The 19,347-nt window shown below is 40.8% G+C and overlaps 1 protein-coding gene across 1 annotated transcript in view; it reads right to left on the reverse strand.

Moving 5' to 3' along the window:
* Nucleotides 1–221: 221 nt before the first annotated feature.
* LOC145404404 (uncharacterized) overlaps nucleotides 222–19,347 on the reverse strand; it is a 215,879-nt gene continuing 196,753 nt past the window's right edge. The window contains exons 3-5 of the mRNA XM_080275920.1: nucleotides 1,429–1,634; nucleotides 774–781; nucleotides 222–350 (exon numbers count right to left, since the gene is read on the reverse strand). Coding sequence (XP_080132046.1) covers nucleotides 222–350; nucleotides 774–781; nucleotides 1,429–1,634 — 343 coding nt within the window. The remainder of the gene's footprint in view (nucleotides 351–773; nucleotides 782–1,428; nucleotides 1,635–19,347) is intronic.

Raw genomic sequence — 19,347 nt, forward strand, 5'->3', positions numbered from 1 at the left:
GGTTCTATTGACAAGGCGTAGGAGACACCCTGGCACGTCTTTAGCAATACATTTCTATGGAACGTTAGAATTCTTAAGCATTTTTAGACAAAGTAAAAAACCGTCTGCATAACATGAGGTACATGATAGGGTTACGTGAAAACAAGTCGCAAAGGAAGATGTACTACAAAGCTCCACAAACCCCATAGACTTAGAGAAAACAGAGGAAAATAGTATATTCACTACTCACGTGCTAGTGATTTCCTGCGCAGTTTGGAGACTCGGCGTACTAGGGCAGGACCTGCGTTGGAGATCATGCGAGAGAGGCGTCTGATAGGGTTCTTGGGTTTCTCCTCCCTCTCCTCGTCTGTCTCTGTAAGTTAAGATAAATAGATGTAGATAGAGCCATACTGTACGTGCTCTCTCTCCACCAGCTTCCATTCTCTTGTACTAGGTTGTCTTTGTGTTGTTGTGGCCCCATGCTCATCTATCGTGAACCTGGTGGATTGCAGGCTGATACTACCCTTATGCAATCAATCACCCATCTGTCGGGGAGAAGAGAGGGAACTGCGGGACACATGTATAACCTAGCAACATTGCTGCACGGTTACATTGGCGCCATCGACTGGGTGGTCTACTGTACCTAAATAAATTTTTCATTAGCTCTTATCACCTCTCCCCATTTCACAGTACCCTTCTTAAATACTCATCCATCATTTGTCTTAACTCGCTGTCCCTGTAATGTACTGTCGACTAGGTTGCTGTACATTAATGAGCTTTTGATTAGCTCTTACCTCCTCTCCTGTTTTCACAGTACCCTTATTAAACCATCATCTATCATATGTCTGTCGCCCCTGCCCCAACACATCTCCATTGCCCGTGCCTACTGTCTTTACTTCCTTCTGTCCTTACTAGTACTTTTTTCTTATGCTCTTACCAAATCCATTCTTGTTCCTATTTGTTTCCTCGCCAACTCAACCCCCCCCCACAACCCTTTTTAATGCCGTAATTCATTTCCTACTTCCTACCCCAACCCCTGTCCGTATTCCTACCCCTACCCGTTCTTCTTACCCTAATTCAGTTCCCTTGCCTCTGCCTAACCTATCTTTCCTTACTCATACCCCAGTGCTTCTATCCCTGACTGTCCCATGTCTATCTCCCTTGCTTTTGCCCTCCCTTTTGCCTTCCCCTACAGCTGCCCAATATACTGTTTTAAAGTTAATTGTGCTCCTTCCTTAACATATCTATATTTTCCAGGTCATTTATAGGTATTTACCCACCCTTGTCTGTACCCCTACCCACTATCTATACCCATGTCCCTATCCCTACCACTAACCTTGTCGCTACCGTTCATCTTGCCCTACCATGACCCTTTGTCCCCCTTCTGTTATATCCTTTTCCATCCCAGTGTTCCTATCTACGGTACCGTATCAGTTTTGCCCCACATACCTTCCTTGATGGGTAGGTGTACTGGTGGATGTACTGAGCTGCGTCGTCTTGCCTTGGAGCCCCTTCTTGAGTCGCGCCTTGACACCCGGCGTGATAGCTGCCGCCTGGGGCCCCCCGCCATGCTGGCCCGTCGCCCTCTCGCTCCGCCCCCCATTGTGCCGCCGCCGCCGCCTCCGCTACGCTGACGCACCAGTAAAGGGATGCCGCTGTAAAGAAAGCAAATTGTAAGAATGAGGTATTGAGCTGTGTGTTAGAAGAGTGGATTGTTAGGAATGAGTAAGGAAGTTCACGTTAGAAGTGTAAATTGTTAGGGTGGAGTAATAAAATGGGTGTTATGTAAGTTGTTAGGATGAGTACTGGCGAGCATATTCGAGGAATAAATTGTCAGGATGGAGTAATGAAATGCTTGTTAGAAAAGTAAATTGTAAGGATGGAGTAAGGAAACGCAATCTAGAAAAATAATGTTAAGATGGAGCAGTGGAATGCGAGTTATATAAGTAAACTGTTAGGATAGAGCAGCGTGTTGTTATAGGTCTCTAATTTTGTTGGCTTTGGAGAAATCATGGCACTCTCTTTCTCAGCTGTTTATTTTTCACATTACAACTCTGTATCCTCTGGTATGTGGCTGAAACAAACTGTGTCGATATTGGGAGGATACCAGTACCTTGCAGGAGAATATGTGTGATAAAGAAAATAAATCACAAAGAAAGAGCTGCGATGTCTCCCATGTTAACGAAAGTACGGTCCATTGTAGGTTTGTTTTCATTTAATGTAACTGGGCCACTCCCTCAGTTTGAATACTAGTCGCGTTTACATGGAATTCGACGAGCCTGAGGAGGCTGGAAGGAGTATACTTGGGTAACAGTCAAAATAATACTTCCATCTGGCTGTATCTGGCCATCAACTGAGGTGAAACGGGTGATGGATCATCATATTGGGAAAAAAAAAAAAAAAAACTGTACAGCCACTGCACTCAACCATTCTTGGTTAGACCCTTGAAGACCGCATGACTGGCAAGGAAAGCACTTAAACATTCCTCTAAGCTATGTCACGCAACAATAAAGGCTGCATCATGACGACTCTTTGTTTATAATATTCATTATATCTTCGTAGTTTTTTTTTTTTTTTTTTAGGGGAGATTGTTCGAAACTGAGGGGTTAGATAAATCCCTCATTAACCCATTACGTACAAAAGACTTGCCCAAGTTGAGTAAAATATGCTGGGCTTTGCAAGCAAGAAGAAATACAGACCCACATCGGATGAACTGATTAATGAAATGTATATTGGTAATTTCATTTGTACTAAGAAGTAAATATTAAGCTAGCATATATTGACTACAGAAATATCACTATATGAATATTGTTAATCCTAGCAGCTGCAGTACTGAGATCTGTAAAAACATGTTATTCATAGTTTTCGTCTGTAGAGGCAATTTTACGTGGATTGTAAAGTTCCAGGAATATAAAGCAGATATGATCGTGGTAGTGAATCGGCAGTTCATATGAAAAAGGTACACTTCACATGACTACAGTAAAATATGGGTGAAGAGGAATGTCGTGCTCAAGAAGTGTCTCCAGGACTGTTTTTTTTTTTTTTTTTTTTTTTTAGCAGCAAAATCATTATACGTACATTATATATACAGCTCATGTTGTCATTGTCAGCTGGTATCAAGTTACATCAGCCTGGCTCTTTCCAAGGTCGTATTTGAGTTAGGTGAGAAATAGTTATGTTGACAGTAGGTTTATTGCAACGTTTAAAAATCACTCAGGCTCATAGTATATATGCTAATATAGATGATCAGTTCCACAATGGACGCTATTTCTGTTTTTTGAAGGGATAATACTCAATGTTTATTTTACTTCATGAGTTATATGTGTATTAATATAAATATCAGGCATACACATAAATAAGGGGTTATTGAAGAACGAAAATAATGTTACTTTTTGTATGCATTGCACATGACAGATTCTTCCATAATATCAGTGCTTAATGTAATGTAATAAATATGTACGGTACATGGATGTTTACTACATTAGCAGAACAAAAGCCCATTCTATGTACCGCAAGAACTATTTTCTCTTTTTTTTTACTTAGAACAATACATTCAGTTTTACAGCAAATGAACAGTATGAATAGCAAGTTGCCATTTTCGTTTCGTTTGTATTCACTTGGTATTAACATTTGATGAACACGAGGCCGTCATAATAATGTCGGAGGATAGCAGATCATAAATTCCACTTTTGTTGCATATGATCAAAATGAGGTAATGGTACATGAATGATTACAGACCTAAAACATAGTAAAATAAAGCAAATGAATTTGGAAGCTGTGAATGCGAGTCAAAGTTCCTTATGCATAGCTCATGGCAAAAAGAAATCATAAGTATACCCACTGAAGGCAGCGTGCTTTAGTTGAGCTTGATATTATACCGTTGCTAATATTTTCACTTTGTCAGTAACAGGTAGCATACTGAGAAGAAAGAGTATCATGAACAAAGAAAATTTAGGGTTTCAGAGCTTATAAGAGTAAAAGGCATAATTTTTCCGCTGTTATGATTTCCCCCATTTGCGACCACACACGGAAACAGTCTCACATACATGCAGTTACTTAACGCTGGCTGCGGTAACTTTATGTGAGCATTAGATGATCGCCGATCCTAAGCTAGAGCTGAATGTGAAAGTTCTTTATTCTAAGCCTAAACATTGATCATGATAGATTTTAGTATTCATGGGACCCTTTTATTTTGCGCATAGTAAAACAGTTTGACGTTAGCAGAAATAACTGTTGTGATACATAATCTACCTTGTAATGATGATACGAATATTTATGTTGATATTGATCAGTACCTTTATAGTACATAAAACGGAACAATAATGTTATATAGTTTGAGGTACAACCGTAATACACTCATCCTGTATGACGGATGTGTTCATTTCCATAAGCAGTCCCTTATGATGCATTACTTTTTTTTTTTTTTCTAGATGCATAAACGCCAGAATGTGAGGTCACCGTTCAGTCTAGGTCTTAAATTAATTGCACTCTACTGAGGCTTGGATCTTGCAAAAATTAATTCCTCTTGGCAAATATAATTTTTGAGAGCCTTTTTTTTTTTTTTTTTCCCTTATGCAGATATTTTGACAGGAGTGCTGGATTTGGGAATATAATTGTATTGAATGGTGGTGGATAGAATAATCAAATTAGTGCTGATAGATAAAATACTTAAATATCTGTATGCAGATGACACTGGGTTCCTTGTCAGTAGTGAACGAAACTTTTGCAGACTGGCTGAGGTTTTTGTAAACGTTTTTGAGCGGGGATACTGAAGTAAGAGGAAATGTGATGGCTGCTGAGAGAAGGTGACAGTGTGCTGTGAAGAGACGAATCCTGTATGTTTATTCGTGGTTCATAGTTTTTAGCTCACCTTGTCGGAAGATGAGTTGAATTTAGGGGTGTTTTTGCACTAAAGACCACGGAATGTTGATGTTTAGCCGAACTAAATGATATGTCGGACTGTGTGTTACAAAGGTAATGTGTTAAGCGGAAATACCCTTGGATTCATCTCGGCTAGAAACTATGGAGAGAGAGAGAGAGAGAGAGAGAGAGAGAGAGACTAGATAATAGTGTTTCAAGAAAGTTAAGGTAGACTTAATACGGTGATATGAAGGATACGGTGTAGTGACTGCAGGAAGACTTAACAGTGATAACATTATTCTTTTTAATCCGAGAAAGCCTTTAAGATAGATAGAGAGAGAATGTAAATACAGATAGATATAGATAGACATGTAAATTTGTTTTATTTTTTTTTTATAACAGAACGGAGGAAGGAAAAACAAATGAGTAAAAAAAAAAAAAAAAAAATCCATACACCAGATTACTAGTGTCCACTGTTCATAAAATATCTGTAACAGACATGAACAGTTGTGGGTTGAAATTTGGAGGGAAACAACTCTGGGGAAGCGAGTTCCAGAGAGATGCAGTTCGGGGAATGAAAGAATTCTGATAGGCAGTTCTGCAATATGGCTGAGTGACATTCCAGTCATGAGCGCTACCAGATGCCCGTGTAGCACGAGTTAAGGCATGGAGAGGTGGCACCATGGACACAACTTCGTCTGAGCATTTGCCAAAAAAATATTTGTAAAACAATGCAAGGGAGGCAACATTCCTTCTTACTTGCAGGGGAGGTAGTTTATATGTAATGGCAGGGTTGTTGGTGATTCTAACAGCTTTGTTCTGAATTTTGTCTAGTTGTCTTAATGCAACCTCTCCACAATCATTCCACAAGGGTGAGCAATATTCAAGCTGAGAGCACACATGACTCATAAATTATAGCTAACTGCTCATCGGCGAAAAAGTTACGGACTCTGTACAATAATCCAAATTTCTTTGAAGCGGTTTTAGCAAGTGATCTGACATGAGAGGTCCAGCTGAGGGCACTGTTAAGTGAGACGCCAAGAATTTCAATACTTTTGGAGATGGGAATATTAGTAGCACTGAAGGTAATGTACGAATCTGGCAATATCTATTAGTAAACTGTATATATTTAGTTTTACTAGCATTAAAAGAGACAAGGTTGTTTTGTCCCTATTCACTGATTGTAGATAGATCTTGATTTATGGAGATGGCTGTACTGAGTTGAGAGGTAGAGATATTAGACTTTGTAAATGGATGTGTGAGTGTGAATGAACTATGTAGTGTTGAGTCATCTGCATATGAGGGAATGGGATTGTGAGTGATAGATAAGAGATCATTAATATGAACCAGAAATAGGGTTGGAGCCAGAACTGATCCCTGCGGCACACCGATATTAATTGAGTGGAAATTGGAATATACATCATCTGCTTTTACTCTTATTTTCCTGTCACTAAGATATGAAGAAATCAAAGGAACAAAAGACGTTAGTCCATAGCAAGGGAGTTTGGACAGCAGGGAACGGTGCCATACTCTGTCGAAAGCTTTAGAGATATCAAGAGCTACTGCATGAGTTTCTCCAAAAAGATCAATTGATTGATGGATGGTATGAGTTAAGAAATTATGTCAATGGTGGATCTTTCGTGGCGAAAACCGTATTGTCTATCACTAAGTTGTTGGATTCAAGATGTTTAACAATGTGCTCATTAATTAAAGTTTCAAATACCTTACCAAGAGAAGTTGTGACAGCTATTGGTCTGTAATTGGAGGGGTCAGATGAACTTCCTTCGGAACTGGGTGGATATTGGCTTCTATCCATGAATTTGGGAATAAAGTACGTATGCATAGTCTGAATAATTTAGCTAGGACAGAGGCAAGTTCAGGGGAGCACTTTTTCAAAACAGTTGGCGGAATTCCATCTGGGCCTGGAGCTTTGTTGGTAGATAAATTGTCTAGGATGGATTTTACGTATCTTGTCTGTATTTTAAGTGGGGCAATTTCGGGAGAATCAAGTTCCAGTACTGGGACATTCTGGTTGGTATCGTCTATGGTAGAGTTTCTGACAAAGGTACTGGCAAAGATATCTGCTTTCCCACATGGGTTATTTGAAATGTTGCCATCTGAAGATTTTAGTCGGGGAATGGAAGATGACTTGTTAAAGTTATTATTGAAAGAAGAGTTGACCAGAATATTCTATTGTCATTAGGGTTGTTAAGTAGTTTTGAAGCTTGCTTTCCAAGAAAGTTTGATTTAGATAGATTTAATACAGCTTTTGCATGATTTCTAGCAATTTTAAATAGGGAGAGTGATTCAGATGTTTTTTATTATAAGTAAGAGTTATATGCTAATGACTTTTGGGCAGTTGCTCTGGCACAGTTGCCATCAAACTATTTTGGAGAGTTCGATCTTTTAGTGAACTGTTGACTTGGTATGAATAAACCCATACCAGCTAGTATTAAGTCGCAAATGTGGGAATGGGTAGAATTTGGATCACGAGAGAAGAAAGACTGCCATGGAACATCAGCAAGATATTCTCTAAATCCATCCCAGTCTGCCCTATCAAAGTGCCATCGGGTCACCCTGACAGGTTCAGAACGGGGAGGTGTGGGAGGGTTAACTAATGAGGCTTTGATGAGATACAGGTAGGTAGATAGATTTGTGTTTACAGACGATTGCAGGCAGCTAAAAATACCTCTCATATAGCAATGATTAATGGAAAAATCTCATCCCTCCAATTGAAAATCTCCCGTAAGCTGAATCATATCGATTGACGGTAACAAGAACGAAGAGATGTCATCGTAGTGAAGTAGTTAACTATGAGAGCAAGACTCTAGTATGGTATATATATGAAATTAAGTGTGAGAGCAGTGGAAATAGGGCTGGTAAGAAACATGTGGTGTACAGAGGATACGTAATAGATTCGCGGTACATCTTGAGTAAGAATATTGATCGGAGAGTCGAAGGGTGTATGTTAACACTCCGACTCTCCTTCTCTTGCCTCCACCCTGTCCAGTCTCACTGCCGTCATGCACTACACCACTCACTCTTTTTGACTGTCACTCACTCGCTCACTTTTATTCTTGCTCTCAGTTTTAAGCATTTACTCTCATTCACACAATCCCTGTCTTTCCCTCACTCATTTTTCCTCTTCTGTTTTCTCTCTTTGTCTCTCCTCGCCATGTACGAAAGCCCTACTGCATGACCATCTCCCCAAATGTCATTCACGGTCCTTGTGCAACGCCGGGTATCGATCGGAAGTCGTGCTTGCCAAAGTCTCTTATATCATAACTTTGTGCTATTAACCCCTTCACTACGAGTGCTTCCTTAACACCTTGTATCCAGTGACTTATTTTTGTTTAAGCTTCCTTTCTTCAAATGAGTTCATTTAGTTTAGGCGAGACATTTCGAACTGGAAGAGTTAAATACAGCATTCATTAACCCATTCATTATTTGAGGCACGTCCTAAGCTGAATAAAGTCATCAATCGGTAATCGTATAGTACTGTTTATAGACTTCAACATGCATGCATCCGTCGGCCATGTTCACCTAATGGCGGCTTTCCACGCTGCTCGATCTCTGGTAGCCTTCCTATTCAGTCATCTATGAGGTCACGCACAATGACCTCATCTCAAGTCTTTTCGGTTTGCCTCTTGCAACCCTACCCCCCGACGTTCACACGTCTCACTTTCCGCACCCAATTGTCATCCTCCATCCTCTCCACATACCCAAACCATCTCAGTCTACCCCTCCTTATCACCACACCAATACACTCAGGTCCCATCGTTCCTCAACTCTTCCATCGTAAATCTAAAAGAGTTAGTGGAGGTACTGTACTTGTTAATTCCCTCACTACTAAACTTATCCATTAATGTAAATTAAAGTGTGTAGTGATAGCAAGAATATAGTGTTTAGCGTATTAATGAGATTAAACTAAGTTTGCTATAGCTGGCACTGGTTTTAATATTGTTTCCTGATTTACCCTGTACTTTTTTATCATGAGGGAAGGAGGAGTTATTGAGCAGGGAAAAAATATGGAGATTAATGTACTGTTCCTAGTTTTTGTGGGTGTTGTGGAGAGAGGTTACGTTAATGAGTATGGTTAAATGCCTGAGTTTTCGTGTTTGGAGTCTTGAGTAAGCTGTGTGGAGGTGCAGCTTGTTTTATTTTCATTGCTTCACGTTATGATTCTTATCGAGGGAGAAGGATTCGGTACTGACTCCAGTGCATGATATTGTTCTGGACGATGTTGTTGAGTAGACTGTGTAGAGGGAGGGTTGGTTTAGAGGGAAGCGGTGGCTCAATCGGTAGAGAGGTGGCCTGCGGTTCTACCGGACCCAGGTTCAAATCCCGCTGGGGCAGGGAACAGTTTAAGGATTTGATTTTCCTGTAAAGCAGACTTTACCTATCTACCAGAAGACCCGCCGACATGTCGTAAAAATACCACCGCTAACACCAATACACCAGTCCTGTATGAGACAGCCCTAGCATGTATTCAAGATGGATGGTGGGTGTTAGCGCCGAAGTGGTGACATGTAGAGGTGTATGATATGTAGGAGGACCACTGGGCGTTGGGAGCACGCTGTTAAGCCTATGCTCAGAGTCGAGCACATAAAAAAAAAAAATGACCTGTTGTATGGACTGGTTTTTGACGCTTTAATAGGGACAAAAGTAACTGGAAGTGGTTGTGAAAAATGTTGCATACACTGGGACTGTGAAAAAGCTGTGTGGATGAATAAATTTGGTTTTGTCCTTTATTATTATTATTATTATTATTATTATTATTAATTATTATTATTATTATTATTATTTGTTGTTGTTGTAGGAGATGGATTTGTTACTAAGGACAGAAAAGCATTTTTTCCATTAGGATTCTCGTATGCTGTGTGAATTTCGTAAGTTAGCACGGAATATTCTGTTGTGAGAGAGCATGGTTGTTACTGAGTAGGGTAGAAGATTTATTTTTTTTCTCAAGGCTTACCCCTGACAGGAAGTCTTGTATAGGTTCGTATAACAGCTAGATTCATGTGGCTGATAGGGTCGTCACTGAGTAGGAACAGAAATGGTTTGAGTTTTTCTTGTGTTGAAGTGAAGTTGGCTGTATTTTCTATGCCTTCTTCTGAGGGTGGGTCGTTACTGAGTAGGGATCCAAATACCTGTAAGTCATAGGCGGTTGTTAGGATGTTTTCTGCAGGCTAATGATTGTGATTTCGCTTTGTTTTGTGTATGCCTGATGTGTGTGGGTGGATCTGTGTGTGTGAGTGTGTGTGTGTGTGTGTGTGTGTGTGTGTGTGTGTGTGTGACCTTCATGTTGTGTTTCTTTTACTGTGAAAGATCAGATTCGTTACTGAGCAGCGACAGATTTTTAAAAATTATTTGGGACCAGGGTATACCGTTTATGTATCCTGACACCTTCTCTGTCTCTCCCTCTCTCTCTGCCCGTTTCCTGTTTTTTTCTCTCCCCCCGCCTGTCTGATTCACACACTCCTACCTCCCTTTTTCTGCCTTCTTTCCTTCTTCTTCTCTTCCATCTCCTACCTGCCTAACTCTGATGGTTCTTAATTACTTCTACTTTCTTCCCTCCCTCCTCCTACTTTCTTCCTTCCCCCTGCTTTCTTCTCTCCTTCCTCCTACTTTCTTCCGTCCATCCTCCTACTTTCTTCCACCCTTCTTTTACTTTTTTCCACCCCCCTCTTACTTTCTTCCCTACTCTGCCTTCTTCCTTACGTTATAATTTCTTCCCTTCCTTGTTCTGATTTCTACTTTCCTCCCTCCTACGTTCTTCCACCCTTCTCTTGCCCCTCCCCTCTTCTACCGTCTTCCCTACCTTCTGATTCCTTCCCTCCTTTCTCCTGCTTTCTTTTTCCTTACTTTCTTACCTGGCCGACACCCTCCTCATCAGACGAGCCAGCAGCCCCTTCACCGCCTGGAGCGCCGCCCCCAGACGTCTTCCAGCCGCCCCCCTTCTCGACCGACCCTCGCTCCCACCACACTCTTCGTCTTTCCCAGATTTCTTTTCCGCTGGCCACTTTCCTTTTGTTCCTGATGATGCTCCTTGGCCTTTTCCGTACCAAGCACGCTCTCCCTCTTCTTTTCCAGATTTCCTTTCCACCGAGCACTTTCCTCCTGACTTTATTTGGCCTTTTCCATACCGAGCACACACTACCTCCTCAATCTTCCTTGGTCCCTCTTCCGCAGGGCACTTTCCTTTTGTTCCAGCTGACTTTGCATTGCCTTTTCCGTAGCACTTTCTTGAGTGACATTCTTCCTCAAGTCTGGAGTGTGTCCCGTTACGTTCAGGATTTCTGCACGTAAAGTATGATGCGAATTTTCCGTTATCTTCGTCTTCTCTCGTTGCATAGTTTACGTAACCGGCAGACGATGATTTATAGTCACTTTCTTTCAATGACTTTCTAGCTTTCGTTGCAGTGAAGGTAGGACCACTCTCACATCCTTCACTTCCATATTTTCTCCCTGCAGACCTTCCATAAGCAACTGAAGAGGATGCCCTTTCACGTCCATCCCTCTCATATAATTCTTTCTTTGCAGACTTCCTAAAATCAGTTGAGCAAGATGCAGTGTCACTTCCCATCCATTTATATATCCCCTTTGTTGCAGACCTCACATTGTCACTTGAAGATGATGCCCTGTCACTTCCCTCCCTTTCATATATTTCTCTCGTTACAGACTTAACGTAATCAGGAGAAAAGAGCACACCGTCTCTTCCCCTACTGTCCCTGTAGGTCCAAGTCCCCTCACCCGTCAGCTGGGCTCCATCCACCCACGCCGTCTGCTGTGGTGGGCTGTTCTCTTCCTGTAAACCAGGTAAGTAATGGGAGGGCACAGATTTAAGGAGAATGGTATTTCAATCCGATGACATGGTTTGTATTTTATTCTTCCTCTCTCTAGACGATTTTAAGATTATGATAGACATCTCAAAAAAGAGATAAAATAAAGGCTTCATGAACTACTGTAATACAAGAAGTCTCTTCAGAGTAAAACAAAACCGTCTGGAGGTAACAAGAATAAACTTTAAATTACGTCAGCGAATTTACGTAGTTAAATATACTCAAAAATAGTGTCACTTGATTTACCTTGACCGGTAATCATTCGGTAATCAACCATAGGTCTGAGGTGCATTTCAGTAATTGTTTAGTTCGTTAATTTCGTCTTCGTTATCAGTGTCTTTGATTTTTCCTTTATTAAACCGTATGATTTAGATAAACACGTCATCGTTCAACTGTTTATGGCTTATGTTCAGTGCCTTTCTGATCCAGCATTTTCTATTATTTTCGTTTCCGTTAAACCACTAACTTAACCGCATCATTATAAACAATGAACTCAGGTTATTACTCCTCACATGTCGACCTGATTGCATTTAACGACTAACGTGCATAGTCTTACGTTGTTTATTTTCCCATAAATGTCTCGAATATCTTTTACTATTGCGCCAAATAGTTCATAACCATAACTGTTAACTCTAGTGATTAACAGAAGTCTAATTTGGTGATAATCAAAACTCTCTTATCTTTGATCTCATTTACGCGGATATACAGCATATTTACTCATATACAACACTGATATATTTATTTTGTGTTCATCGGTATTACATGATAAGACCAGTATATCAGGGTTTTCTTAACTTTCTATCATGGGACTGGCACGCAGTGGAGAAACTTGAGACAAGGAATCCGCTCACGTACTCATTCGATCTCCCATCCACATCCACCAGCCAGTCAATATCACATTAATTCTCTACCCGTCACTCCCTTTACTATTGGCCATCCCTTCAGTTGACTCCTTTTCCCACATCCCTCATTCTCCAGCCTCATCCCAGCATCGCCCTTAGATGTTCATGAATACCTTGATCCTTCCCGCCTCCTGTTTTGGCTTCAGGTAAAAATATTTCATGATCGTAAAACAGATCTGCAGGAAAGGATGCTGATGAGCTGGGGAAAAAAAAAAAAACGCTTGGGGAAGGTTTGGCTGGTGCTGTTTTCATTGCTATCACGCGGCATGAAGTCTAGGAATGGTCGTCTTGATAAATAAACATGAAATTTGCATTCGTTTATGGAAGCATTAATTTACTTTCATCTTTATGATTCACCCATCTGTCCATCTGTCTTAGTATGTTTATCTTTTCATACATCTATCTGTCTATCTTATCAGCATGTTCATCTGTTCTTGATACATGTTTCTCTCTCTCTCTCTCTCTCTCTCTCTCTCCAGTGGCCATTTCAGCTCTCCTCTATGAATCAAAACCAACAACCCATCACTCGGAGTGGAGAAGGGAAGAGAAAGGTTGCGTGAGTGAGGCCATCCAGTGACGTGTCTGTCTCGCCATCTCTTTGTTTTACCGGGAAAGGTCGCCGGGACCGTATATATAAACATTCCTAAGTTTAAGTTGTATCTAAGCTTCCCCTTATTAATCTTTTATCTTGACCCATGCATCTACTTCACAATCTAGAGTGCGTATGAAGTGACAAAATATGAACGAATTTTAGTGTGTATCAAAATGGCGAAATAAGGATACCAAAACGATCTGTAATGATAGTAAAACCATTGCGGTCTTGGTTACGTAATGCCTGGTTAGGATTCTTTATATATTTACCCTCAGATCTCTGGAAAGGGCTTAATTCCACCATACCATGTCATGTTGTTGTGGAGGCATTTAATCTCTCGCGTACGTCGATGCCCTCATTCTTTTATTCCTTCAAAGGTGGAGCTGTTGTACGGATAGTGCAATGCCGCCATATCGGAGCGAAATGCACATGAAACTAAAGTCAACAAGGATATTCATGCCAACGATGATGATGATGATTTAAGCCGTAGTGATGATGGTGAGGAGGAGGAGGATGACGATGAGAATTTATGTGGCAAATCTATTTCATCAACGTTATTAAAGATGCAGGTAATTGATTTAGACCGATCAGACGCAGATGCTGGCCCTATAATAATTAAAATTTCCCAAGCCCAAGCACCTACAGAATAATTACCTTTAGGTGAAGCCAGCATTTACCATTCAGGCTAATTTGGTGATCGACATTTCGTGACTATCAATAAAAAAGTAAAGTCTTTGGGATCAGTAAAATATATTATGAGACTCGCTTCAGCGGAATGAAATCGTCTGGCGATACCAAGAATAGAATTAAGTCGAAAGACTGAATGGATTAAGGAATGGATTAGTGAAGCCTGTGGGAATACGAGCCTTCTTCTGATCTGAATGAAATCGTCTGGCGATGGCAAGAATAATATGTCATCATACCGACGAGGTTAAAGATTTTTCGATGAATCCATTTGCTGATAAACGCAACAGTATGAGACAACTTCCCTACACTGAATAAAATCTTCTGGAGGTGACCAGAATAGAATAAGTATGGTATTTGTCATCCTTAAAAGGGTAAGTGGAGACTAATTTGCTCGCTTAGAAGGAAAAAAACATTATGACGCTGAGGAAAATTGTCTGGAGATAGCCACAGTAACATCACTCATCACTCAAGGGTTACTCTCGACAAAAAAAAAAAAAAAAAAATGATAGTAGCTTGGGTAAAAGTACTCAGCTATGTCCATGGTGAGCGATAGGACTAAATCTGAGATTTTATGCTAGTAAAAGAGTTAGTTTCTTCGAACCAGGGACGATATTTTAGTTTATTCTTTGCTACCTCCAAACGATTTTATTCAGCTTTAAAGGGCCTTTCGAAGTGAAGTGTTACATATACCCTTCAGTAACCCCTTAATTTTTAGAGGTCTGTCCTAAAACAAAATCACCTGTAGGTAGTCGTAATAAAAGTGGAAAATATAGTAATAATAAGAGTGAAAATGCGTCACCTGACTGAAGGGGTTAGGTACAGAAAGAGACTGTGTGCGTCACGGTGACTCCTCTGGGCGTGGGCTAGAATAAGTGACATCCCAGGTCAAGGTATCGATCGAGTGAACAGGTGAGCTTTATCCACACCCACGGCCTCCCCTGGAACACGTATCTGCCTTTTTCTTTGCCATCTCTCTATCTTTCCCCTTCTTTAATTTTTCTTCATTCTTCCTTATACGTTTCCCCTCCTTTATTCCCCTCCTCATTCCTGAACCATTTACTTCCTTTCGCAGCTTTTGTCTACACCCACTTCCTCCTCTCCCACACGCATTTGCACTTTTCTTATCCATCTCTGCCTTTCCCCTTTTCAATTTCTTCTGTTTACCTCATATATTTCCCCTGTCTTATTCCTTTCCACTCTCTTTATCCATTTCTTACTCCCTTTCCCAGCATCTGTCTACACACACTGCCTCCTTTCCTACACGCACTTGCCCTTTTCTTATCTGTCTCTCTACCTTCCTCTGCCCGTTTTAATTTTCTTCATTCTTCCTTAGATGTTTCCTCTCTCTTATTCCTTTTCACTCTCCCTGCCCTTTTTTTTACTTCCTTTCCTCTTTCCTCCGCTAGTTGCTTCATACACTTGACCTCCCTTATTCCCTTTCCCATCCTATTCCTTACCCTTCCCTTATTACCTCCCTCTCTCCTCTATATCTCTTGGAGCATTTCCGATCACTTAATTTCTTTACCCTCTCGTACCCCTTCCTTTCCTCTTTTGATCTCATCCTTCATATACTTCCCCATTCTTAATCCTTTGCCCTTTCCTTACCTCTCCTCTTTTACCTTCCTCTTTCCTTCTCTTTTATTCTTCTCCATACACTTCATTCTTACACTAGCAAATTCAGACAAGTTCTTTACATTTCATAATTTTGCTTTTATACATCCCTTTCTTTTTCATTTTCCATGTCCCCTTTCTTCTCCCTTTTCCTTTCTCACATTCTTGTTCTTCCCTTCCTACCCAAGTCCTTTTTGCACTGTCAAATATTTTCATTATTTCCTAATCCTTTCACCTCTCTCATGTCTTTCTTCACATATTCCTGTTGCATGTTGTTCTCTCTCTTTCTTATCTTCGTAGATGATTTGCCTTTTTCTTTACCCACTTTAGTCAATTTCTTTTGTCTCATAGATTTCTCAGTATATTCTCTTCTTTCCTTCCTTTACGTAATTCCTTTTCTTCTCATGTAACCCCTATTACTGTGTACTATTTTCTCATCCTTATTCTAAGCCCAATCAGTCCATGAGATCTTTTCGATTTCTATCACAATTCTTCAATACCCATCCCTGTTCTTCCCTCCCGTACCGCTTCCCTGTTTTCCTTTTTCATATTATTCCTTTTTCTTCGTTTTGCCTTTCTTTCCATACTTCCTTACCCTTTTCTCCACTTTCTTTACCTACTCTCGGTCTTTCCACTTTCACATTCTTCATCGTAAAACAGTCCACTTTATGTCTTGTTCTGCAGTGTCATTCCTCTTTCTTCCCTTTTAAGTCTTTTCGATTCCCATTTCTCATTTTCATGTCCTCATCCTCCCTCTTCTCCACGCTCTTGCCCATTCCTTGCTACCCAATTTTTCTTATGACAGATTTCTCAGCGCCTTTCTTCTCTCTCCCTCCCTGTCATTTTCTTCCTAGTGCTTCATTCATAACTTGTAATTCCTTCTTGTCCTTCTTTACACTCTTTTCCACCCTTTTCTTCTCCTATTCTGCTGGTTTTATATGAATTTTCAGTGCCTCCCTTTTCTTCCCTGCTCACTGTTGTGTATTTTTTCCTGCAGTTATTTGTTCCTTTTTTCCTTTGCCTCTTAGATTCCTTGAGTTTTTCTAAATATCAGGGCCTTTCTTCTTTCTCCTGTATTGTGTTTCTGCTGTTTCTGGCTCTCCTGGTTGTTCTCTTCACTTTCCTTCTTTTGCCCTTGCTTTGTCTCCCATATATTTGTCTTATTCTTTAATGTCTCTTTTTCCCTCGTTCTCTTTGTCATATTCTTCCTACTGTTCTTTCCAATTTATTTATTTTTCTCTCTTCTCTACACTCTTGCCTCTCATATTTCCCATTGTTCTATTACCTGTTTCAGTGTCTCTTCTTCCCTTTTCTTCTCTTTCTTCTTACTTCTGTCACCATCCCTAACTTATATCTCCCGCCCCTCCTTTTCCACTCTCTTGATCTTCCTGTCCTATCCAGAGAACCATTATTTCTCTCAGCTGTTTTCATTCTTCCTTTTCCTTTCCCTGTTTCATTCTCCTATTTAACCAACTCTCAGCCTTCTACAACTCAGCTAAATAGAAACGATTGGTATTATTTGGAACAGAGTACTAGAGAAGTCCCTGTCGTGAAAGGGTTAATAGCTGTAACATCTCCCTTTACATTCATCATTCTAGCAGCCGTCAGTACTGATAGTTCTCATAACAAATTCCCTATTTTTCTCAGGCTTTACCCTGTTATATTTCTCTATTTAACCTTTTCAACCAGAAGATATCATTTTGATTTTATTCTGCTGCTACTAGTGTTCTGCGTGATTTAAGAATAGTTCTGGGAGGGAAGGAGCATTATTAGGTTATATGTTACCTCTACAGTTCGAGATGTTGCCTTTGAACTGATTATAATTGTCTTTTATCCCCTCCTCCTCTTCCTGCCCCTTCCTCTTTTCTCTCCTTTTCTCTTACAAGTTGGTTAGATCTTGAGCAGAGGTAGCTTTATTTTCCAAAAGACAACCTCGTGAACCTACTGTTATCTATGCTTCCTATGTATTACTCTTCCTCCTCCACCTCTTACCCTCTTTCCTTAACACCTTGTCATCTTCTACTTCCTATGTATTTCTTCCATCACCCCTTCACTACTCCTCCTTCCTCCGTTATCACTCCTTCCTTTTCGTCTTCTTCTTTTTTCCTTGTTTGCATCACTTCCTCCCTCCCTCCCTTCATTCTCACTTCTCTTCTTCTTGCTCTCAATTCCTCGTCTGCTTCCTTCATTCCTATCTGCACTATTCATGGCCTTCCTTTCTTCCTTCTTTTCTTGCTTCCATAATTTCTTCTCTTCCTTCTTTTATTTCCTTCCTTCTTTCCTCCCTTGCCCTTTCCTTCCTTCCTTCTTTCTCGTCTCAGTTCTTCTCGTTCTCCTTCCTATCTTTCTCTTCCTCCTGCTCTATTTCTCCCTCCCTCCCCTGCACTTCTTTCTTCCCTCCATTCTTTACTTCCTTTCCCTTCCCCCCTATCTCTTCCTTTTATCCCCACTTCTCGTCGTCTCATCTTTCCTCCACATTTCTTTATCTCTTTATGCATCACTCCTACATTTCCTCCATTCCACTTTTTCTTTTTTTCTTCCTTCTTCCCTTCCATGTCTCCCCTCCACCTCATCTCACCTTCCCTCCTCCTCTCCCTTCTTTCCTTCCTTCCCTTCTTCCTTCCTTTCTTCATTCATTCATTCCTCGCCCCCATTCGTATTCTTCTTTTCCTTCCTTCATTCCCTTTTCTCCATCCTTCCATCCTCTCTTCGATTCTTATCCATCTTTTCCTTCCTTCCTTCCTCACTTCCATTCTTATTTGTCTTTTCCTCATCCCTCCCTCCCTCCCTTCCTTCCTTCCCTCTCTTCTCTCTATCCTTCCTTTCTTCCTCGCTTCCATTCTTATTTGTCTTTTCCTCATCCCTCCCTCCCTCCCTTCCTTCCCTCTCTTCTCTCCATCCTTCCTTCCTTGCTTCTATTCTTATCTTTTCCTTCCTCCTTCCCTCCCATTTTCCCTCTTTTCCTCCCTTCTCCCTCCCTCCTTCCTTCCCTCCTCCTCTTCCATCCCTCTTCTCCTTCCTTCATCCTCTTCTCCCCTCACTGCTCCCCCCTGAACTACACTAGATGCCGCATCAACAATTCATCCGTCAAAGGCCACTCACTCCAGAAGGTCACGGACTCCGCCTTTCCTCCCCTGTAAGTAGGCTGGAGTGTAAGTGTAAGTAGGTTGGAGGGAAAGTTGGCCGAAGTTAAGCGCGCTGGAGTGTAAGTAATCTAGAGAGTAAGTAGGTTGGAGTTTAAGTGTAAGTAGGCTGGAGTTTAAGTGTAAGTAAGCTGGAGTTTAAGTAGGTTGAAATGTAAGCAGGCTGGAGTGTAAGATAGCCTATAAGTGTTCTGGAGTGTAAGTGTAAATAGAATGAACTGTAAGTACGCTGGAGCGTAAGTGCAAGTAGATTGGACTGTAAGTACACTGGAGTGTAAGCGTAAGTAAGGTGGAGTGGAAGTAAAAATAGGCTGCAGTAGTAGTGTAACTAGGCTGGAGTATAAATGTAGGTATGGTGTAGTGTAAGCAGGCTGGAGTGAAAGAGTAAGTAGGCTAAAGTGTAGGTAGGCAGGACAGTAAATAGACTGAAGTGTAAGTAGGCAGTTGGGTAAAATGGCTGAAGTGTAAGTAGGTAGAAGGGTAAAGTGACTGAAGTGTAAGTAGGCAGAAGGGTAAATAGACTAAAGTGTAAGTAGGCAGGAGGGTAAAATGGCTGAGGTGTAAGTGTAAGTTGGCTGAAGTGTATGTGCAAGTAGGCTATAGAGAGTAAGTAGGACTGAGTTTAAAGAAAAGCAAACAGCAAGACGTCCATGGGTTCTTTCGAGATAATTTGGCTGTGGTATCTGATCTATGAGTGTTAGAAATACATTGTCAGAGAAAGGGCCGGGGTG

This window comes from Coenobita brevimanus, chromosome 63 (assembly GCF_032717465.1).
Source record: "Coenobita brevimanus isolate Jiangsu-jjx chromosome 63, ASM3271746v2, whole genome shotgun sequence".
NCBI classification, from domain to species: Eukaryota; Metazoa; Arthropoda; class Malacostraca; order Decapoda; family Coenobitidae; genus Coenobita; species Coenobita brevimanus.